The sequence below is a fragment of the Vanellus vanellus genome (genome assembly GCF_965231255.1).
Source record: "Vanellus vanellus genome assembly, chromosome: 19".
In the NCBI taxonomy this organism is placed as follows: domain Eukaryota; kingdom Metazoa; phylum Chordata; class Aves; order Charadriiformes; family Charadriidae; genus Vanellus; species Vanellus vanellus.
The window spans coordinates 5,512,566-5,536,346 of record NC_138924.1 but is presented as its reverse complement, the minus strand read 5'-3'; the positions used below and the strand labels follow the sequence as shown (position 1 = coordinate 5,536,346).

The 23,781-nt window shown below is 52.4% G+C and overlaps 1 protein-coding gene across 1 annotated transcript; it reads right to left on the bottom strand.

Annotated features, from left to right (window-relative positions):
- Window positions 1-650: 650 nt before the first annotated feature.
- Window positions 651-20,817, bottom strand: YWHAG (tyrosine 3-monooxygenase/tryptophan 5-monooxygenase activation protein gamma). Its single transcript, XM_082493078.1, has 2 exons — window positions 20,534-20,817; window positions 651-1,374 (listed from the first exon to the last, which is right to left on the bottom strand). Exons 1-2 carry the CDS (start codon window positions 20,618-20,620, stop codon window positions 718-720), a joined length of 744 nt encoding a protein of 247 aa, XP_082349204.1. The 5' UTR covers window positions 20,621-20,817; the 3' UTR covers window positions 651-717.
- Window positions 20,818-23,781: the final 2,964 nt, after the last annotated feature.

Sequence of the window (23,781 nt, the reverse complement as noted above, 5' to 3'; positions counted from 1 at the left end):
AGGCTTGATGTCATATGGCTGTAATGTAGAAACACTGTAAACTGCAATTTAGTGTTAATACTGTAAGCTACCCTAACAAATATCTTAACCAAAAGAAAAAAAAAATAGAAAAAGATTGGATGGCCTAAATCCTGGGGCTTTGCAAGCCCCAAATTCTTTAGTTTGTTTGGTTTTGTTTTTTTTTTTTTTTTTTAAATTCCTTCTCAATTTGGGGATTTTTAAGCTACGCCCTGCCAGGCAGAGCGCTGCAGAGAGACGCCCCGCGACGTGGTACGGACACACGGCACTTGGACTGAAGAAACAAAACGCACGAAGCCTTACTGGAACCACAGAACTCCCTTTTTTTTTTTTTTTTTTTTTGCGTTGCTTTCCTTAAAAACGAGGGCCATTCCATCCACGCGAATTCATCTTAAAACCCTTTTATTTCTAGCGATAAAGTTAAATTAAAGACAGCTCCACTTGTATTAATAATCTACAGAACAGTCCATATGCCAGTGAGGCTGCTATTCCATACCAGCACAGCCAGCCTGACTTCCACTAGTGGTGTTTTGGCAAAAATGTCAACGAGGCAATCAAAGACAGGTTGTGGGGGGCCTCCCTGGGAAGGTGTCCCCTCCCTTTCCCTCCCCCACCCCTGACCCCCCCCCCACTCGTGGGAAAAAAATAAAGACTGCAGTAGTTAGCATCAGCGTGCGGCTGCCAGTCCATCGGGGGGGTCTAGTTGTTGCCTTCTCCACCGTCGTCATCTTGCTGATCGCTCGTCCAGAGCGTTAGGTTGTCGCGGAGGAGCTGCATGATGAGCGTTGAGTCCTTGTAGGAGTCCTCGTTGAGGGTGTCCAGCTCGGCAATGGCGTCGTCGAAGGCCGTCTTGGCCAGGTGGCAGGCCTGCTCCGGCGCGTTCTGGATCTCGTAGTAGAAAACCGAGTAGTTAAGCGCCAGACCCAGCCGGATGGGATGGGTCGGCTGCATGTGCTCCTTGCTGATCTCATGGGCTTCGCTATAGGCTTTCTCCGAAGACTCCACCACGGTCGCCCTCTTCTCACCGGTGGCCACTTCGGCCAGGTAGCGGTAATAGTCCCCTTTCATCTTCAGGTAGAAGACTTTGCTCTCGTACTGCGTCTCGCTGCAGTTCTTGATCAGGTAGTTGTCCAGCAGGCTCAGCACATCCTGGCACACCGCTTCCAACTCCTTCTCAATCTTCTCACGATAGGCCCGGACCATTTCTATCTTCTTCTCGTTTCCATCGGCAGAGGTCTTCTGCTCGATGCTGCTAATTACTCGCCAAGAGGAGCGCCGTGCCCCCACCACGTTTTTGTAGGCGACGGACAGCAGGTTCCTCTCTTCGTTGGACAGAGGCTCGTTCAGCTCTGTCACCTGCATTGAGAGAGGGAGAGAGAGAAGAGAGACGCTTGGATTAAGACCCAGTCACTTGATGTTCCCATCACGCATTTGGGTGCTCCCGTGCATCCCTAGCAAGACGCAGGAGAAGGCAGCTGGCTCGCAAAGGCATCTGGTGCCCACTCCCATCCAAGAGGGAGTTGGCTGGGAAATGACGCAGCGCTCCGGTCCCCCAGCAAAACAGGCAGGTTGGGTTTTATTCGAGCTATTCTCCATCTCTTGGAGGATCAGTGTTTTCCAGAATTAGAAAAATTCTCTAGGAAAGAGACACCTTTCACCCGCGGGGTGAGTCATCCTTCGTGATGCAGGCGAGCGGGACAGTCAAAGCAAGAGGGTGGAGATGGTCTAGGGTTACGAGCTAGCTGCATGGATTAACACCACCATAGCTACGGGGTGTTCATCATTCCGTTTCCCACAAGCACAGGGCATGCCTCTGAGATGCCTAAAGAATACGTTAGATGTTAAAATTACAGCTGCCTACGGCATCTGCACAGATAAGGACTTAAAAGCTCACATGGTAAGAGTATGTTCTTCCCACACAGGATTTTCTTCATTGAGGATAACGGTGTGAATGCACAGCACCACTTCTACCTGCCTCACGCGCCGTGGCAACAGAGGGATTAAGGAGACGACGGAGCACACAGCCGTTTCACAAGCCGGTTGCCAAGCGCTGCCTTGGCCGGTTCAGTTACTGGGAAGCGTCACGCTTGATATCGCAATAATCTCATCCCAGCTCCCTCAACCCCAGAGCTGGCTGAAGCCGCCCGGGCAGCACCTCCGGCAACGGCGAGGCAGCCGGCCAACTGCTGCACCGGCTGCCCTGCCTCCAGGGCACAGCAGGCTGCTCGGGAAGGGCTCACCCTCCTCCTTGACTCCATGCCGTGCTCCGTACGTGGGTCTCTGTGCCCTCAGAGCGGGTGCAGCAGCCCAGGATGCCACCGCGGCAGCCAGGCTGCTCCACACAGCCACCCAGCTGGGGTAGTCGCAGCCGCCAAGTGGCACTTTGAGCCTGGATATTGCTGTTGTCCCCCTTCCCCCAGGGGCTCACCGCCCCACGGCATACACACCCCGGGTTCAGCAGCACGGGAAGCAGGCCAGCAGAGCAGGAACCTGTAAGCCTCCTGCGGGCAGTCACTTCTCACAAGGATTAGGTAATGGTTTGTGTGCGAAAGGCTTCTGCTAATACCGAGTCATTTTCACAAGCGTTTGCAAGGACAAGGTTTGTTCTGGGCCCAGATAACCACATTTACGGTGGTGATCAGGAGGCCACGGGCTCATGCTGGAAGGTGTAGGATGGTCCAGCTCATGACCTCATTTGCGTGGCCTGGAATGACTCACCCTCGCTTATATATATTGACCTGCTCATTCCAGCAACATCCACTGCTGCCTGCACATCTCCTCAGCCACGGTCTGGCTAATGTTTTCTCCCAAAACCAAGCTACACCTAAGCCTTAGTTTCCCAGGCAGCAAGCAGAGTGCTCTGGTCTCTGATCCTTGCAGAGGCAGCAAGAAGAGCCCCCACTCCCACTAGCGTGCTGACCCATGCTGCTCCACGAGATGCTCTACCGCCCAGCAGGAGAAGCAGCAAACCCCCCACCTCCATACAGACGAGGGTCTTACTGTGCTAAGCAGGCACGACCGCCTTCTGTGTCAAGGGTAAGAGCTGGCTGAGGGACCAGGGAAATGGACGTCGTGTTAAAGAGGGCAGAATCTCCTGTCTCTATCAGCAGTCGCCGCTGATGCGGGACAAGGTGCACGGGGCCGCATGCCAAGGCAGCTCCCAGCTTTCACGCCCCAAGGTAAGCAGGGTGCGTGACGCCCAGGCCGTCCAGCAGCTCCCAGTCCCAGCAGACTAAACCCCGTCCCACCTCTCCAAGCCAGGCTAACGGCGGCTGTTTAACCACACCGCCCTGGGGTTTGTGTGATGCGCTGCTTCCCCGCAGAGGGGCCGGGGCAGAGGCTCAGCCCTGCACGCAGCCTGACTGCAACGTGCTAAAATACCCCGGCAAGTCGTTTACGTGCTGCTTCCAGGCTGCCCTGTGCTCTAACTTGAGGGGTCTCTAGTGGTCTGGATTTTTACAGGATTTACCACCTTTGAGATGACTCCGTTCATTCTTTCCTCTGAGTGACACCTGCGCAAACATAAATTGAAAGACACTGCGAGGTGAAAGCCGTCTTCGAAAGACACTGAAGCACAATGAAGGTGTTTCCCCCGGCTCTAGAGCTTACAGATTGTCTATCCTTAGAGATGTTTGAAACTTGATCAGGTTACTCAGGGTCTTGTCCCATCTAAGTTGCCCTGCTTTGAGTAAGGGAATTGGGATGAGAAACATCCAGAAATCCCAGCCTGACTTGTTCTCTTACCTTCCAGCTGCAAACGGAGTGTCCAACATCGACAGCCATACTACAAGAGACTCCCTGACTCCAATAGTTTTCTGTCCTGACAGTGGTTACGAAGGCTGATGACCACATGAGGTCTTGTTTTTAGTGAGACGCTCTCTGAGCACAGACATCAGTTTTAAGTGTGGACCAAGCAGGTGACTTTAAAGCTGCCCCACGGCCAAGTCTGCAGATATTTATCACTGCAGAAAGAAGTAGATTTACCTCCTCTCACCAGACGAGTCTTGCTGGAAGACAGATTTATTAAAACTACAGGGAGTTTTGTAGGATTAGCTTTGCCATAAACATTTTAAATTCAAAGCTATTAAGGATTACAGAAGAAAGTTGCCTGTCAAAATCCTTTCAACAAGCTCGCTGACAGACAGAAGGTACACCTGTGGAGAAAGCAGATTCCTCCAGGGAGCTGGTGGGGAACTTATCAAAGCAGAAAAGGAGCCTCATTAACCATGTAACCACTCTCGAGTAGTACCCAGGCTGCCAGCGAGGCAGAGCACTGCAGAGATGCACCGCAGAGAAATGCAAAGGTGTAACAGAGCTGGAGACAGGGATCGCATCCCTCAGCGCTAGGAGTGGGGAAGGAAGAGGCTGCAGTCCCACACATATTTCGGTTTGCAACTGAACTGAGAGAGGAAGAAGAGAAAGCCATCTGACACTTGCATTCCCAGCAGGAAGAAAATGCAAGATGCGCAGGACACTGGATATCGGACAGTAAGGGTATACACTTCGCTTGGAAAGGGGAAAAGCTGTATCCCAGGTTAAGGTGCCTTTGAGAAGCGCCATCATCCCTGCCTCTCAGTGTGCCCAGAACCTGCCTGCCACCTCTCAGCCTGACAGCCAAGACGCTGCTGCCCTCTTGTCTGCCCCACCGCACTGCCAAGGGGTGAGCTGGTGTCTTTGCATGATCTGCCATGACACATGTGGCACTCCAGCGTGGGATTGCACAGGCACCATCGCGTCGCTTACGTGAATAACGCTGTACAGGTGAACCCCTCCAGCTGAAGGCCATCCAGAAACCAATGCAGCAACTTGTCAAGCGGATGCGGGTCTGTGCCTTCACTGTAAGCCCGTTCTGGCCAACCAAACGCTGGATTTTTCCTTACGCTGCAGTATACCAACACAAAGTGAGTTCAATCAAGCTGGAGGCTAAACAGCAAGCTCTGATATACTTAATTTATAGCACTACATTGAACGCCTCTGATGTAACATCAATAAGGCAATATCCTGCATCAGGCATGGATCAGATCGCAGCGGTCACATTACAAGCCCTTTTGGAGAATTTTTGCTAATGTTTGTTTCCAGATTAATATTGCCAGAACCTCCCCCTTCTTAACTCAGACCCTGCAGGGGTCTCACCTCTCTAAAGAGGGGCAGCACCCTCATGTATAGACCAACCCTATGCGCATTAGGTCACCATTCCCAGCACTATTACATGGAGTTAGAGACTTCAAATATCCAAAGAAAAATCTCAGTTGGACCTTGAAAGGGCTCAGCAGGAACACAAAGCCATCAGCCTCTGGCTGGAGGTCTACCTACTCTGGGAAGCTCAGTCATTTTGGAGTTTTACTTCCCTAGTTGACAGCAGAGAAAAGCAGAACTTGCACTGCAAATCTCGGGAACTGTCAAACCTCTCGTTTCACCCTCGTGTCCCTGTAGATCAGCGGGTGGCGGGGGCAGGAGACGCACGCAGCTGAAACGGAGTCAAGCCTCGCGTGTGGCATAAGAAGCCAAGTGCAAAGAGCTAGCCCACATGCTCACGTAACTAGAAACTCAATAGATGCAAGTCTTCTAGTTATTCTAGAAAAAAAAAAAAAAAAAAAGACCTTTTTCACCTTCCTTTCTGCTTCTTCCACCCAGACAAGCCCAGCCACGAGACTGGCTCTTTATTTCCGCAGTGCAGCAGGAGACGGCTGCAGTGCCTCCCATTTCCCTGCTAGTCTGCAGGCAACGGTCATACTTGCAAGAGCCTCCCCCACGCCCTGTCACAGCACGTGGCACATGCGCCAGGAGCCAGACCCTTCGCACACTGCAGGCAGCCCTGGGCTTGGCAGAAGCCCTGACGATGGGCAGGAGCAGAGGAGAAGACACCTAGACAAGGAGTGCAGGTCCACACCGGGCTCAGCATGAAGCAGTCTACACCGACAGCCTTTGAGGCACGCTCCATGACCAAGCTTGAGGACGCTGCCAAGTTCCAGTCTCACCAGTTCCTGCAGCCTTTGAGGGTGCAGTGTCTGCACCACCAAGACTCAAGTGCCCTAAAGCCACAGGGAGAGTCCAACAGTTCCCGTTGGACAAAGATTACTAGAAGTTTAGGCTTTCTACTGCTTGAGAGTCTGGAGGTTTGTACAAATCAAAGCCGTCTGATTTGCAACAAAAGTCTTCAGAGGCGACATGATCTTGGAGAAGGTTCTCCCGATTTCTGTACTACAGCTGTGAGCTCTGACTCAGAGCTCCGTCCAAAACCTGGCGGGCTCCCAGCACGCCTAAGTATCGCATTGCAGCCAGGGGAAGGTTCAGCCTCACACAGAGAAGCCAGGCAGCAGGCAAAACTTTACCTGCCCCTCATGTCAAGGTCCATGCTCTCCAAAAGCCCAAAGGTTGATCCTACAGCACCTTCTTTCCAGAAGAATCCCGATTAGCAGGCTTTTTTTGAGATCTAGAGGGGAGGTTTGCTCCCAGCCAGCAGCAGGTTAGTTTGCTGAGGGGGCTTATTCCAGGACTCTGATCCTCCACTTTTCACCTTGCGTCAGTAGGTCTGAAGTAGTCATTTCTCAGTACATCATGAAATAATAATTTCTGAGGACCCTTCAGTAGCTGCAATGGAGATCCACCACAGGATTTAGTTTTACCTGTTTATCCTTATACACCTGGATTTTCACTTCGTTTTATAACTAAGTGCCCACCCATTTATGGCTCCTACCAAGCTTTGATGTCTTATCTTAAAACATACAGTGGAGAAAGCTGAGCAGACCCAGAGATTCTTCCCTGGGAAATACCATCAACATCTGACAGTTTAATCCATGCTATAAGCCTCGATGCTTTTGCTTTTCTAATCCCCAAGAAGAGATCCCAAGGCCCTGAAGACATTATACACCTACAAAGGAGCCAAGCTTTCCTGGAGAGAGACAACCGTAAGAACCTCAAACTGTCCACTGAGAACAGCTTGGTTTTTCTGTCCCTATCTCACTCTACATCTAGCTTCTGAAGAAATGGCTGTCCTCAAGCACATTAAATTGTCACCGTTAGCTGGTGGCTTGATTACAGTCATGACTAGATGTTGCACAACGTAATCAAGAACAGCTTCTCCTTGTGCACTCCAGAGCGAGCTGTCCTATGACACCATCGCAGCAGTTGGAAAGATGCTTTTCTTAAGCACTGTCCTACTTCAACACAAAGTAGGCGTGTGTTAAACTAGACCTGAATCTAAAATCTTACCAGATTTCACTGGTTCGGGTCTTCTCCCCCTGTACTGTAGCCTTCTCCCCCATGTCACACTTCCAAAATGGAAGTGATACTGTAATTACATCTTTCCGTGCCAATCCCCCCCGCTGTCCTCCTCTCTGCTCGTGTTTTATCTCAGCGTGGCCAGGGGGATTTTCAGCTGCAGGTCAGGCCCTTCCTCTCATCCCAGACAAGACCAGAAAAGCACGAGCAGGCTGTGGGGAGAAGTTAGTTCCCCACTGCTGTCTCCTTTGCCTGTTTCAGTATGAATAACATATGCTAGTTCCCATTTTTAACTTGGAGAGGCCGGCTCTTGTCACAGGACAGCAGCTGAAGGTACATGGGATGGTTCTGTCATTACGTTTCAAATTGCTCCGAGTCCATCAAGGACCAGCGTCTGCAAAGTAAGATTGTTCATGGCTTGTAGCATAACTGGATCGCAGAGACTACTCTACTAAGGCACTCTAGACACCAATTAGGATTTCTGCATGCTCCTACAGTTAACAGCAGCTTTCATCCCACTCTGCAGCCTTTACTATTTAAGGCAACTTTGAACCACCTGAGACAAAGTCTTCAAATTGGAAGGGAGACATGAAAACCAAGACTTAATTTATTTCATTGGCCTCTGTAGCTTAACAACTACTTAAGCCAAAGTGAATTTCATCACAGTATACACAGGTTTGATCAGCCCTTCGAGCTTGCAGATCTACTCCAATTTCTGATGGATTTCAGCTAGAGAAAAAAGCAAGTTTCATCGACTTGGGTCATTCCTGCACATAAAAGGCTGTAAGGGAGCCAAAGCGAGAAAGCCAGTGACAACAGCAGAGCTCTAAGCTGTTCCTATTCTGCACTTGGTAGCAGCATTTAACGTACCACCCCTTATCTACAGCGCTGCAGTCCCAGCATTGGGTCTAACGGCTCAAGTTCTTCCTGTTTGCAGAACACCTGGGTGCCACCGATTTGCTTCACCAGCTTCTTCTGCAGCTTTTGAGATAAGGCAAGCACAAGGGAACATCCGCCTGCCTTCCATATGTGGATTCCAGGCATGTTGTTGGACCACGCAACCTGCCGTGGCTATTGAGTTGACCGAGAGCAGCCCAGACACATTGCAACCACCAGCTGGAAGGAACAATCCCAGCATGCGCATTGTGTAGGCTCTTCAAGTGCAGCACTGTAGAGTTACAAACCATTTCTGAATTAGATTGCAGAGTCTTGTAGCAGAGAGCTGCTCCTACAGCTAGTATCTGCTTTTTGAGACATTAAGGAATTAAAGCCGAAGTTGTTCTTGTCTTCCTTATTAACGCCCTGATTCTCGTTAGCCTTACTGAAAGACAGGCTATTAAATAAGATGAAAACCGGTTGTGGGACAACTTGTTTCACTGTCGTGCTGCCATTAGCTGCCTCGTACCTATTAAAAACTCTTGGGAAAAATAATCAATCTCTGCCGGTCTAGTGCCTTCCTGCCACCAGATGGAGAAAGCAGCAAGTCAAGGCACATCAGTCCCAGCATTTAAGAGGACTGTCACTCAGGGCTCATCACTGGCAGATGGGACACCAGCACCTTTTGCCTGCTAACTACAAAGCAACAGAAGGGACGTCAAGCTCTTCATTCCCCAAGATATGGCAGGCTGGCAAGCATCATCTGCTCAATTTTGCATTTCTGCAAGCACCTTAGCAGCAGCCCAAGATCACCACCGTGTTCTGTCACCCAACAGCTCGGGGAGCTCTCCTGCCTTGGATTATCCAGTCTGTTCCTTGCTAACATGTCTTCTCTCCAAGCTTTCTGCAAAGCATGTGGAAGACCAGTGCCACAGCAAGCCACTGACACGGGAGATCAGATGCGCTCCTGGAGCACACCAAAAGTTTTAGGAGCTCAGAGCAGATCCTTTTGAAAGAAGAATGACAATTCACTGATTTCTATAGGCTCTTCTGGGCCGCATTAAACTTCTCCAAGTACAAGCTGAAAAGCTCTTGAAGAGTAACTGCAGCTCTTTCCTCAACAGCATTTCTGTACAAGTTTAAAAACTTGATTTTTTTTTTCCCCCATTCAAACATTATTCTTCTTCAGAAAAGTCCATCCACTCACAGGCTCTTTAGCAGAAGCAACCATCCATGGGATGATCACTGGTCATTTCCAGAGTCTTAAGACTTGGTTAACGTAGGGGAAGACTGACTTCCCCTCCTCCCTCCAATTTATGGCAAAACAAAACCAAGCTAGATAGACTTCAGAAGGGACTCCAGCATGTAAGCAGGGACACACTAGATAAACTAACCAAGTTTCATGTGGGGAGGGTGTTCAGTGCTGCTGGGAGCGTTAGCTGCTTAAAGACTTACCTCACAGCTTCTAAGAGTACTAATCTGGCTCAGATATTCCTGCTTCCCTGCTCACCTCCAGCCCCACTGCCAGGCACCCTGCCACCAGATCATCAAATCCTCCCCGGAGCTTCAAGTACCAGGCCAACACGAGACGCTTGTCCTTAATCAGGGGCTCAAAAAATGACAGTATTATGCTGTACCCATGACCTCTAGTCAGTTGAATCAAGTAGAGAGAGGAGAGATGATGTGCCATGGGCAGGACACCCCGGAAAAGGCTGAGAGCAAGTTCTGGTTGCTGAATGAGCCTGCTCCCGGGTCTGCTGGAGCAGGATGAACTGGGCAGCTCTTGGCTGCTCACATGGCTTCGCAAGCTGCTGCTCCAGCAGGATGAAACGGGAGAAGCTGCAACCATGCAAACAACTCCCTGCAGCTAGCGCATAAGTTTTTAACTGCTTCATGTCAGTACCCCAAAGGTTTTGGGAAAGTCTGCTTGTCACACATCAAGGCAAGGTTCTGGAAATACAAAAAAAAAAAAAACACCCAGCAACCTAGATTTTTGCTTTAGGTCTTCTGGTCTGCAGAACCAGCAGTTCCTCGCAGTGTCTGAAACACGTTTTACCAGATTAAGCAAGAGACTTTCCAGAACACCCAGGTGGACTCCAGCATGCCAGCTCCACCATAGGTTTAATTTCCGCATCAGCAAGTAAGGTGATTATCCCTCCAGATGTACTTTACCCTCCCACTGCTTCAGGGATTTCAGGCTTGATGTTACACACCTCTAGCAAAGACAATTTTATTTAATTCCTTAAATGAACTTGCAGAACAGAAATTCAAGTTTTTGCTCTGGCAGCTTTCTGGAGCACTGCAGCCAATTTTAAATTACAAGGAGGGTCACTTTACTATTCTAGCTCTGATTGTGGATTTAACTACCCTCACCTGGCTCCAGCTATCTCCTCCCAGTCCTCTTTTCAAGCCCAGAGGACTACTACCACAGATTTGATCTCAGTTCGTCACAGGTGACAGAGCCCCTCAGGCACCGACGTCTTGACACCACCACATGCAAGAAGCCAAGCTCCCAACTTCAAGGTAATGAAATATTCATCCCACATAACAAAGCCCAACAGCATAAACAGGCAAAGCTCCAATACCTTCCTCAGCTGGGTGTAAATCAAAGGCTGTTAATCTTCCCCAAGTTCTCATTCACTGCTGAATACTAAGCATTAGTCTTTTACAAGTGCAGATCTCCTACAGCAGTTCTCGAGGGTATCTGTTAGCATACAGCACAGCAACAGCTTCTCCAACTACTATTAATAAACTTTATGCTGCAGAACACCACAACTGTCCAAACAACGTGTCCATCAGCAGCCTCGTTAATGCTGAAGCTGAGACTTCTCACTGGTATTTTTCTAGAGCCTTGCTGAAACCATCTTTGAAAGGAATCAGAAGCATACTGACCTGCCAAGTAGCTTTGCCTGGTATGTAAGCAAAGATTCATCCCAAGCAAACCAACACATCCAGTAAGATCAGAGGGAATTTGCAAACAATTAAGGAATGTTTTGTACTTTGAGTCCCTGCAGACTTGCCTTGTCCAAGAGCAGCTGCCTCAAACACCCATACACTGACTCAATTCTAACATCTCCTTTACAGAAGAAAAACACTAAGTACTCTAATCCCTAATCTGGGGATCACTTTAAGGGAGTCTCATGCCATCACCAGTGACAAGTTCTCTAGTTACTCTCCTACTGCTATTAACTAATGCACTGCCCTCGGTCACAAGATTACTGGTTTGGGGGCAAAAATCAGGTTGGTTTAAAACCTAACCGAGCGTGTGCTAGGTCATTCCTGAGATGTGACTAAATCTGGGTTAGCACAGAAAAAACTGAGACTGGGGGAAGTTTGTACGTAAATAAGCAGACAAAGGCTTTTGTTTCACCAGCTACACAAAGGCATTGCTTTGGAGCAACAGCCTCAGTGTTTCCTGCAGCCTGAGGACTGCTGCCTCATCACTTCATCTCCGTTTTCCAGAATTTACCATTTCTGTGCGTTTACCATTTCTGTGCGTTTCCAGACCCCACCAAGCAAACCGGCACTGCAACCAGGGTGAGACTCCTGGGTGAGCATCAAGCCCAGCACTCCACCAGCCCCAGCAGCTCCTGGGGGGGCTCTGGCCCACTAGAGGGGCTGGCGAGATGCGGCAGCTTGGGCTCACTGTCATTGAGCACTTGAAGAAGCTGGACAAAGCCATCCTGTTGCCGAGCTCCTCCTCAAGGCTGGCTCCCCACCTAAATGTCCTTCATTTTAGGGCAGAAGGAGGGACTTTGCTCATTAGATCAAGCAGCCAGGGGAATGAACAAGATAAAGCTGGCTGTGCCTGGCTGAGGAGATGACACACCACCAAGTTAGACAAACCCCACAGCCAGCTGGTCCATATCCTTCCCCTTTTCTGCTCGCTCCTGAACAAGTGCAGATTTGTGAAGTCCCCCACAGCTGCTTTGGCGGGGGGAAGGTGGGAGGAGGCAGAAGCAGAGACCAGGAGGGACCAGTGCAATGCTGGTACAACACCGATATCCTGCACAGGAGAGCAGAGCCATGCTTCCGCGCAGCCTTACTCATCTTGCAGGGTCCTTCACCACCCAGTTGTAAATGCACAGTGCGTTCAGACAGCACTGTGCAAGCCATGGGGTGGGTTCCCACAAAGCCATTTTGTCTCCAAGGAGGAAGAAGAGCCTCCCCATCTGCAAAGACCGAAAGCTGCACAGGCAGGAGCACATGCAGAGACCAGCAGCCATGGCAGAGCATTTTATCTAACTACCACCAGCGTGAAACTGGCCGTGGCTAATTTATCTGAACAACATCATGAAGTCAAGCTGAACGTTTTAGAGGTCGAAAGACAAAACCACTGTATCTTCACCAGTACAGCGACAAATTCACAGCTACTTCCCCGTCGTTTTAGCAGGTGCTAAAACAGGTTTCCAAGCTACCGTTTTCCAGCAGCGACCTTCACTTGCAGAACCGAATCAAGTAAATACTTTCTACTGTTTTAATGAAATTTTTGCTTCCCAGACATCAGATTGCTGTTTGTCTGCAGTCATGTGAATCTAATAGGAAGAAGGGAGCCTTCAGCCAAGGACAAGTTAGGTTAGTAACCTTTACAGTAAAGAATAGAAGTTGGTTAAGGCTATCAGCCTTCCAGAAAGAAATAACGAAGGCCTGGAGAGCAAAGGAAAGAAGATCTAAGCTGGCTCCAAACCAGTTAGCACAAAAATACTTGTAACAGCATTAGCTTTGGAAAAAGCTATCTTGAGCTGCAGAGCACTGAAGCGTAGAAGAGTGCCTGAAAGCATCAAGGGTGCACCAGCTACCCAGAGACAACCAAAGCCCTGCATCACAGCTTCACCACGGTGAAGTGGAAGATGATGCCTGTATCCTATCAAGACTGTCAATGAAGAAATGCTTGGGGAGCCAGGCAAATCCTGTTTCACTGTGCTTTGTACCGCAGTTGTTCCAGTATGCATTCACGTTTCACTGTCAGTCACAGCTCAAGAGGTAGAACTGGGCAGAAAAGCAGGAGGCAGCTGCAGATCTGCAGAGTCCTAACTGCCCCAGCCACCGACCCTAGAGAGGAAAGACTTCCTGGGGTCAGACCGTAGGCATTTTCCAACCCCTCTTCCTCTGTACCTGCCTCTGAACAGCCTGGTATCTGGCTGGGACACAGCGAGCTCTAGTCTGAACTAGTCAGACAGTCCTTCTTCCTCTTCCCTGCCAGACTGGCATCGAGCTCCCAACATGCTACTCACCTCTGCCAAGGGAGAGAAGCAGCACTGAGTCCAGCAGTGCTCCGCATCCAAGGACGTGTCTGAGCTCAGACAAAGCCACCTCCCAAGAAGCAGCTGGTTACTCAAGCATTGGCAGTTGGACACACAAAAGCCTGGATTGTTTATTTTTCCTAAATATGTACCCTTGCACACAAGTTTCTATGCATTTGTTTGCATATGGTTTACTTGGCATGAAGCCGCTCAAAACAGAAGCTGAAGAGTTCAGTTGTAGAGTTCATGCATTATACCCTGCCAGATGCGTCACCGTCCATGGAGGTTTCTCCAGACGTCAAGTCAAGGCTACCACCCTCCTCTCCCAGCCCCTGCTCCATCAGCTGCACCCTGAGACATGTTTCTTCTTGTACCCTATAGAGTCATGCTAGCAGATCAATTCCTAACTACAGGTATGCATCGATCAAATGGTAAACGTGACAAGCACGTTTCATCTTTTTTGATGCCTCATGGCATGAGGATCTGCACACCCAATGCCTCACCCTGCCCAAATCTGCATTTCCACAACACCCAGACAGGCCAACTGGCTTGCGCTCACCCATGTTGCCTCAGAGCATTTACTGAACCCAAGGGAGCACAAATTATTTAAAAATTTAAGACAGAAGACTGTATCCAAGGTTAAGTGACTGCTCACCAATACAATGATACTGGAGGCCCCTGACTACACCAGCTGACAAAGCTTCCACCATGTGCATTTTGCCCTTGCAGAGTCCTTTCACCAGCACAGCTTAAACCCACCCTGAATGGCACGAACCATCCTATTCCAGCATTTCAGCAGAAGGCAGAAGAGCAGCTTGCTGGTGCAGCTGGAATCCTCCATCTATGCACCATCCTGTGCATGCTGACATCTTTCTCCATCTCAGTCCTAACTGTGCTTCTTCCAAGCATGACACCCCAGTATGGAGCGGTGCGGTGAAATATCAGGCTCTGAAAATCCTTGTACTTAGGACTGTGAAGGGGCTTTGGGTGACCTACTGGCCTGCAAACAAAACCTTGGTCCAGCCCAGGCCTCCTCATGGGCTACTGGAGACCATCAGGTCACTTCTACTCCACCTCCCTGACCTCAAGCTCCGTGAGGCTGAGACTTATTCCTACCCAGAAAGCCAAGTTGACCGTGCTCCTGACCAGACACAAGAATGAAAACAGCTTAAAATGAAATGGTCTGGTAATACACAGTGAAGAAGAAATGAGGCAGAGGAAAAAAACATGACGGGGATCTTCAAATTAAGGAAAATATTCCTTCTACCAGTAACAGAAGGTGAGGAAGAAGCACATTACCCATCTCCCCAGATCCCAAAGAATGGCCACGGGTAGTGCCAGCCATCACCTGGCAGTAGGAAGCAGAGGCAGAAGGATACAACACAATTATCTGGAGAGCTCTCACTTCTCTTGCAAGCACCATCCAGCACACTCATGGGAACTGCAAAGTTGATGCAAAACGACATCATACAGTTCAGATGAGACAAGCCAAGAACAAAGTGTATATGCTCCAGAGGTGCAGGAGTTTTCAATTTGAAAAACACTTTTGGAGCTGAAGTTCCATGGTTGCCCTTAAACTGCTGTTCCTGTAGCTTCTAGCAAGCCCAAATTCATATCACCAGTGCTCAAAGAGTCTATTCCAGAGAGCAACTTTGGGATCAGCTAGTGAACAAAGCTTGGGCAGATAGGGCTTGTTCATACATATTATGAAGCTTACTTGGTGTTGTGTGTCCCTGTGTCCCCCCCCTCCCCCCCCCAAAAGTCTCCTGTAAGCCAGCCATCTTTAACCAGAAGCAGCAGCACAAGAAAGAAGGGGGGGGGGGGGGGGGGGGGCAAAATATCAAGACAGCTCCCACCAACCTTTTTGCACTTTCAGGGCTAGCCACCATCCAGAAGATCTACCGGCTAAGCCCGAAACACCTAAGGGTTCTTGGAGAGCCCTTGCCCAAGAGCTTTACTGTTTCCACGTACCCCAGAGATCAACAGCTATGTTCTCCATCACAGCCTCAATATCACTTTAATTTCATTCAAAAAGAGCTATTTCTAATCAAATCCACACCTGGTTGTTACACTTGGCCAATTGAGAGAAACCCAGCATGATCTCTCAAGCCAGTGGCTTTTCTTAAAGCTCATAGATAACGACTTACCAGGAGCTTAAAGGGGAATTTCTAAGAGCTTGAGCTGCTGAAGCCTCACCGGTTAATATAGTTAATGCATGCAGTGACCACTGTACTTGCATACAGGGCATGTTGCTACCTGTCCGTGGCTTAAGTGCAGATGGGCGACTCAGCCTACCACTAGAAGGTCCTGAGGACAATTTACGCAGAGAAAACGCATGCCATGAACCGTTACGAGGTCGGAAGCGCAGCAGGACGGCAGCTCCTGACAGCAGCCATCCTGCCCTGACCCCGTGGAACTCCGGGAAGGAAGCTCTGTTCCCTGCTCATGAGTCACGCTGTCTCAGACCCCCACCACCATCACTGAGGTCTGAGCAAGCCCTCGCTGCTAAAGGGCGAGAGGACCACTCCTCTATGTGTAAGAGCAGGTTGGGAAGCATGTGGCCATGCAGGCCCCATGCCGCAGTGGTCCAGGAGGCACCACAAAGCTGAGCAGCATTCAAGATCCCTGCACGAAGGGCAGCGGCAAGAGCAGCGATGCAGTCATCAGATGCCAACATACCCTCTCCACTGGAAATGGTTTCTCCAAAGCTTTCCCCAGCCCCCCTGGGAAGTGCTACTACAGCAGCTCGTGCTCCTTGCTCCCTTCCTACCATCACAGATGGCCTGCCCAGCACTCCTCCTGGAGAAGCCTTTCCACCTCACCATTTTGTCTTGTCTACGCAGCGAAGCAGAAAACAGCTAATCATCCCTGCTCTACTCCCCTGGGACTCTCCAGATAGGAGGGATTTGCGTTACTCCCTCTCTTTCCAAGGGCAAGCCTGCTATCTGCACAAAGCCCTGCTATCTGCACTAACCTGGTCACTGGACGTGGAAGATGATAGCTTGCCAGGCTGGGGAGCAGCATGGCAGAAGCCCACATACCCCATGCCAGGGAAGGCCTCCGGTTCCCCACACTCGCTCTCCTCCTCCACCCACAACGGCCATTTACTGCACCAAGAGCTAGTTGTGTCTAAAGCTTGGGCAGCAGCCATCTGCTGTTCAGCATCTCCAACGTTCACTCCTCCACACCCACCACCATCGCAGCCGATGATCCTCACATACAGCACAGCCACAGCCTCGCTGAAGAGGTTGAGTCCCCAAAATCAAGTAGCCAGGTGTTTCCCTCACAGGGGACCTTCAGGTGGGCTCAAGGACTCTGCCATATGGTCCCATGCCTGCATGGTACTTAGGTGCAATGTAGTAATCCTTCCTCACTCTTTTTAGGTGACTTATTTCCTATAAATATGATTGCAATCATCTCGCTTGTTCACCTGTGTATCCCCCTAACCTAAAGGTCTTCAGTGTGCTCCCCAGGCAGCACCCACCAGGGGCCTGGCAGGGTTCCACCTCCAAAAAGCTTCCAGCAGCATTGCCACTCCCCAACTAATGGATATCGATCCACAGCCCTGGTGCTGGGTCAGATGGCAAACTCTTTGTGGAGCTGTACCAGACAAAAATGCAGCTCACTTCAACCACAGGCACCGCAGGCAGCAAAACCCCAGCGAGCTAGGAAGGGAACCGCTGGTGCTGCTTGGGCACAGCATCGGTTGGGATGGCAAACTCAAGCTCAACGCCTGCCAGTGGGCACAGCCACCACCCTGGGGACCAGCAGGGAGCTCTTCTGCTCTCCAAGACATTATAGGGCTGACTGCACCCCCAGACAGCACTGAGGTGACAAGGGACATGACCAAGGTCATGCAGCCGTACCCTGGACAGACAGGCCAGGCTCCATCACCATCCCCGAGTGCGGCATCACCCTCTGCTCCCTCTGGCAGGTGAGGAGACTGTCTGCTGTTTTACCGAGAGTCTCCAGTACACCTGTCACATTCCGGGGCCAAAGGAACAGTCCTGCTCCTGCAGCAGCAATATCACTGCATATACCAATAAGAGGCACTGACAGCTGGCACTTGCAGCAAGGAGGGAGTTAGAACTTATTATATATATGATAAAAATATTTGGAAGAAACTATTGTCATTCAGTACATCACTGTGGCAAGCAGCACTGGGTGAATCAGCAGACAGTAAGAGCCCCAGCACGCCATTTCCATTTTAAACCGTTAAAATAGCCCTTCAGCACAGGCTCCCAAGCTGGCAGGGGTGAGGGTCGCTGAACAACCTGCACAGCTGCCATGTCACCACCTGCGAGGCGACCACCAAAATGCAACGGGGAGATCAAGCTGCAGAAAAATTAACCTTTTTTTAATGCATATTGTTACCATGCCAAGCTTTAAAGGAACGCCATCCGACATTTCTCAGCGCAGCATTAAGGAAGCAAGCGGACGGCTAGCTTCAGAGGGCAGGAGACAAAACGGCAACGACCACGGGAATGTTTCTGCATCACCTTAGCTAGACGCAGCCTGCATGCTCTCTGCTACCACCTGGGTGCATTGCAGCTTGGACCATCGCATATGACATCACTAGGCGTTGCTACGGAAATGAGTGCGAGGTCATCAGCCGCCTGCACAACCGGAGCTGGGGGATGGGCGGCACACAGGACGGTGACAGGGATAACCGAGTGTGACATGCCCATCACCGCCGGACCGACCGCGCCAGAGTTTGGGCAGCGTTGTGCAGAAATGAAGAACAAAGCTCTGCCTTTTGTTTGCTGTCATGGGAGGCGTCAGCACACCCACTGTGAATCATTTTCTTACGGCCAAACTACGCGGCAACTGATAAGCGGCATTAGCCCGGGTTACTGTTTCACCAGGGCCAGTAAGGGCTAAAAGGAAAAAATGCACATATAATCTTTAATAACACCTTTGGTTTAAACACCGACCCCGGGTAAGCAGGCTAGGGAAATTCGCCTGACAGGAATACTGCAACAGGGCTGGGCATCCCAGGCATATCCCTGTTGGCTTTGTCATAGCGGCTGTATTATCCGTAGGAAATGAGCTGTAGGATCTGCTCACACAGCAGGCTTTGCTTCAAAATGAATAGATGCCGTTATCAGAAAACGGTGTAAAAGCCATAGTGCAGCAGAGGAATACTCTGGTTGGTTTAATATGATAATATCTTGTTCTGATTATCCATATTTCATTTCTTGATAAGGCATTTCCTCCCTCCCCATTCTTGGGCTGTGACAGTTTTGTCTGTTTGATAAATGCAAGGTTATTGACAAAATGGTGCAATATGGGCAAACAGAGCTGCACCCACGGCAGACTGCGACATTCCCAGATCAGCATTCACTTTTCATCAGCCAGGGAGGACACCCCAGCTCCTCGCAAAGGTTCAGACCTGACTAAGAAGACAAACATAAAGAACAGTTTTCCCCTTTAAAGCACCCCCTCCCTCCCTCCACCCAGTCTAGCCTCTCTGCAATATGACAAATGCAGAATCTTCTGGAATGACTTGATCCTGCCTCCCACGATTGCTTTGTTTGCAAGATCAGATCAGAGATATGCTTTTTTTCCCCTTCTTATATTGTCAAAATGTCAGTATTGAAGGGGAGCGTTCAGTGTCACAAATCAGATCAGCCTGCTATATGCAGAGTCTTTATTTTAAGAGCGTGAAATGAATACAACATGACTCAATTCATAAATCTCCAACCAAGTGCAGTAAAAATAAGAGCTTTGGCAGCGAAAGGGCTCCCGATCTTTGGGGTCACGAGCACACACCAGCCTCGCCGACCGCGCGCGGCAAGGGATGCACGGGAGCGATGGGGGGGTGGGGTGGGGGTATTTCTCCAGCAGGGAGAGATGTGCATGCCAATCCCCCCCCCCCCTCGGGTTCCCCACAGCCTCACCCCAATGGGGGCACAGAGATGGGGGCATGGCAGAGGATGCATGGGGCAGGGTGGGGGGGCCTGGTGTGAAGGGAGAGAAGGGATGTGATGCATGGGGCAGGGTGGGGGCTCTAGGGCAGGGGAGAGGGCATGGGGGGGGGGCAGAGTCAGGGCCAGCAGTGCAGGGGAGAGGATGCGTGGGGCAGAGTAGGGGGCCACAGATCAGGGGAGAGGATGCGTGGGGCTGGATCAGGGCTCCAGAAAAGGGGAGTGGGGCTCTAGGGCAGGGGAGAGACTTCGTGGGGCACAGTGGGGGGCTCTAGGGCAGGGGAGAGGATGCGTGGGGCACAGTGGGGGGCTCTAGGGCAGGGGAGAGGATGCGTGGGGCACAGTGGGGGGCTCTAGGGCAGGGGAGAGGATGCGTGGGGCACAGTGGGGGGGTCCCTAGGGCAGGGGAGAGGATGCGTGGGGCACAGTGGGGGGGTCCCTAGGGCAGGGGAGAGGATTCGTGGGGCACAGTGGGGGGGTCCCTAGGGCAGGGGAGAGGATGCGTGGGGCACAGTGGGGGGGTCCCTAGGGCAGGGGAGAGGATGCGTGGGGCACAGTGGGGGGGTCCCTAGGGCAGGGGAGAGGATGCGTGGGGCACAGTGGGGGGGTCCCTAGGGCAGGGGAGAGGATGCGTGGGGCACAGTGGGGGGGTCCCTAGGGCAGGGGAGAGGATGCGTGGGGCACAGTGGGGGGGTCCCTAGGGCAGGGGAGAGGATGCGTGGGGCACAGTGGGGGGGTCCCTAGGGCAGGGGAGAGGATGCGTGGGGCACAGTGGGGGGCTCTAGGGCAGGGGAGAGGATGCGTGGGGGGGCTCTAGGACGGGAGAGGGGATGCGTGGGGCACAGTGGGGGGGGCAATAGGACAGGGGGGAAAATGCGTGGGGCAGAGTGGGGGGCTCTAGGGCAGGGGAGAGGATGCGTGGGGTTGGGTGGGAGTTCTAGAATAGGAGAGAAGATGCGTGGGGGGGCTCTAGTGCAGGAGATGGGGGTCGGGAGAGATCAGGGTGTCCCCGGGCGGGGAAAGGCGAAGGCAGCGGGAACCGGCGGGGGGTGCCGGGCGCAGCACAAGGGACAGCGAGGGGCCGGGGCCCGCACAACCCCGCGACGCGGCGCCCCTCCCCGGCCCAGGCCCACCACCCAGCGAGGGGGGCAGCGCGGGAAAGGGCGAAAGGAGCGCAGAGCCGGGCGCGACGGAGGGGCTGGGGGGGGGGGGGGGGGGGGAGAACGACGGCCACGGGACGGGACTCACGTTCTTCATGGCGGCCGCCATGTCGTCGTATCGCTCGGCTTGCTCGGCCAGCCGGGCCTTCTGCACCAGCTGCTCGCGGTCCACCATCTTCGCGGGGCCGGGGGAAGGGTGAGGAGGCTGCGGGCTCCGGGAAGGAGGAGGAGGAGGAAGAGGAGGAGGAAGGGCGGCGACGGGAGGAGGAGGAGGAAGAGGAGGAGGAGGGCGAGCGGGCGGCTCCTGGCGCTGCTGCGGCTGAGGCGACGGCGGCGGCGGCGGCTGCACCCGGTGCTGTGCGCGCGCCGCGGGCCACCACAACCCCCCTGCGCCCGCCCCGCCCCGCACCCGCCCCACCGCCCGCCTGCCCTCGCGCGGGGCACGACGGGAGATGGAGTCCTCGGGGGGGTGCGGCAGTTCCCGCCGCACCCCCCGAGGACTCCATCTCCCGTCGTGCCCCGCGCCAGAGAGCTGCGACGCCCCGCCCCCGTCCCCGCCCCCGGCCTCGCTCTGCCCCGCCGGGTCCCGCCGGCTGCCCGTGCTGATTCACCGGGAGCGGCCCGGGAGACGGGGGTGGTCGGTCGCGGTGGGCCTCGCTCGGCACTCCTGCGGGGACACCAGGGCCGCTGCACCACCCACGGGGAGTCGCTGGCGGCCCGGGCCCACGCACAGCCTGGGCACACTCGTGGTTTGGACCTGCTCACGGCACAGGGCCACGCGCGGCCTAGGCCCACCCACAACCCGGGCACACTCACAGCCCGGACCCGTGCGTGGCCTCGGCCCGCTCTCGACCCAGACCCACTCACAACCCGGACCCGCTCACAGCCCAGACCCTTTCACAACCTGGGTCCGCTCACAGCCTGGACCCATGCACGGCCTCGGCCCGCTCTCGGCTCGGACCCACTCACAACCCAGAGCCACGCACACAACCCGGGTCCGCTCAGAGCCCACACCCACTCGCAACCTGGACCCACTCACAACCCAAACCCACACACAACCCAGACTCACTCACAGCCCAGACCAACTAACAGTCAGGTCCCACTCACAACCCGGACCCACTCACAACCTGGACCCACTCAACCCAGACCCGCTCACAACCCACGTTCACTCAGCCCAGACATACTCACAGCCCAGACCCACTCAGAGTCTGGTCCCACTCACAACCTGCACCCACTGACAACCCAAACCCCCACACAACCCAGACCCACTCACAGCCCACACCCACTCAGCCCAGACCCACTCATAACCCAAACCCCCACACAACCCAGGCGCACTCACAGCCCAGACCAACTCACAGTCAGGTCCCACTCACAACCCACACCCACTCAACCCAGATCCACTCACAGCCCAGATCCACTCACAGCCCAGACCCACTCAGCCCAGACCCACTCAGCCCAAACCCCCACACAACCCAGACCCACTCACAGCCCAGACCCACTCAGCCCACACCCCCTCCCAGCCCAGGCCTACCCAGCCCAGGCCACCATCCACCCTGGCCACCACAGGGCCCTGCAGCCCTGCCAGCACGGCCTCTGCCACGCTGCCGCTGGGGCGCTCCCCCCGGCTTACCCTCCACGCCCATGGAGGGCCGTGGAGTCCATGTCGCTGTGATGGTGCTGGGCCAGGCCATGGTGACACCGCTCGGGGCAAACAACTGCCCCCTCATCCCCCTTCCCATGCCACGGGACAGGGTCTTCCCCACCGAGCCATGGAGGAGAGCAGCCCCACCGAAGAGCCACGCTGGATAATTTATGAGTGGGCAGCTTGGGAGCGTGGTGCGCTCGCTCATCAATAACACATGAGATAAAAGCGTGTGGCTGCTTGGGCCCAGCAGAGCTTCTGCTGCGCATTAGGAACTCCATTAGGAGCCATAAGAGATCCCGTTTTCCTAAAAAGCCGATGGATAAAGCGGTGCTGAGAAGAGGCTGCGGCACTGGGGGAAAGGAGAGGGGTCTAATGAACGGAGCTGTGGTCTCAGCCACATGGCTGGGGACAAATTGGTTTGGAAATGCTGACAGTGCTTTACGATGGCAAATGACACCATTTTGGGGTGAGGTCTCCATCTTTATTGTGGTTTTAGCACTGCTTTAGGAATAACAAAGGATTGTATTGAACGGATTTGTTTTACACAAAATACCTCTTTGTTTACAGCTTCCGAGAGCAGAAGAAATCACGCCTTCTGATAAACACAACTAGAAATACACCCAAACCCTCTCTTATTTCCTCCATAAAATAAACCGCTGTCTCCTTGCTCGCATCCCTGGCCTCACACCCCATGGCACACGTGGTTCTGGAGAGAGAACAGCCTTTGTACCCATCTTTTGTTTACCACCGTGGCTATCCCAAGGAGAGCACCCGTAGACAAGGGCAGTTTATTCCTCTTTTCTGATAATGGTGCATTCATCCTCCTGAGGAGGCTCGCCATCATCTCTGGAGAGCCCAGCAGCGGGTTTTTGTGTTGTTTTCTGTATGACACCAGCTTTGGGGAGAGAATTTGAGGAAAAAAGTGCAGAATGCAAGAGAATATTAAAGTAGGTCGTGGGTCCCAAACTGTTTTTTCAGCTATTGCTGCCATCGATAGTCTGGAAGTATGTAGAAATGCCCATGGGGCATCACCCAAGCCAAGCAGGACTATCAGATCTCTGGATGCGGACCAGTGCGGAGCTGCCTGCTCCTCCTGGACACTTTTCAAGTGATGCTGCTACGTTTGGTTGGTTGTATGGTTCCTCTAAGTTGGAAAATATAATATTAGCCCTTGGGTACAATTCCTGGATTCTCATGGACAATAACGAACATGAGCTGGACCTGAAGAAGCCCTTGTGTGCCTGGAAGCTCGTCTGGTTTCTCCAAATATATCAACTGGCCTAATAAAAAAATATCGCCTCTCTGTACAAACCTTATGACACTTATCGAGTAATTTACATAAATACGGCAGGTTCTCAGCTAGTCCAAATCACTGCAGCTCTGCCGATTTATGGTGACCGCGTATTTGCCCCAGACCGAACAAATACTGATTTATTCCTGTCAAAGCACCATAGCAATAAATACATTTCACAATGCAGATGATTCCCTTCCCCATCACAGGTCAGAATACGATATTCATAATGCTGTAAATACTTCAGAATAGCGATCTGGCTGTAATATCTCCCTGTGATGCATCCAGCCCCCTTTTCGGCCTCCGATGCATAAATCAGCACCCCTCGCACCGCTTCATTCTTCTGTTTTATAGACTGGGCAGTGGTGGGATGAAGGTTACGTGGTGAATGGCCGGAGTG

Coding starts and splice junctions, on each gene's coding strand:
- YWHAG (XM_082493078.1), bottom strand. CDS start 20,620: ATGGTGGACCGCGAGCAGCTGGTGCAGAAGGCCCGGCTGGCCGAGCAA. Junction 1,375..20,533: donor TGGCGGCCGCCATGAAGAAC/GTGAGTCCCGTC, acceptor CTCTCAATGCAG/GTGACAGAGCTGAACGAGCC.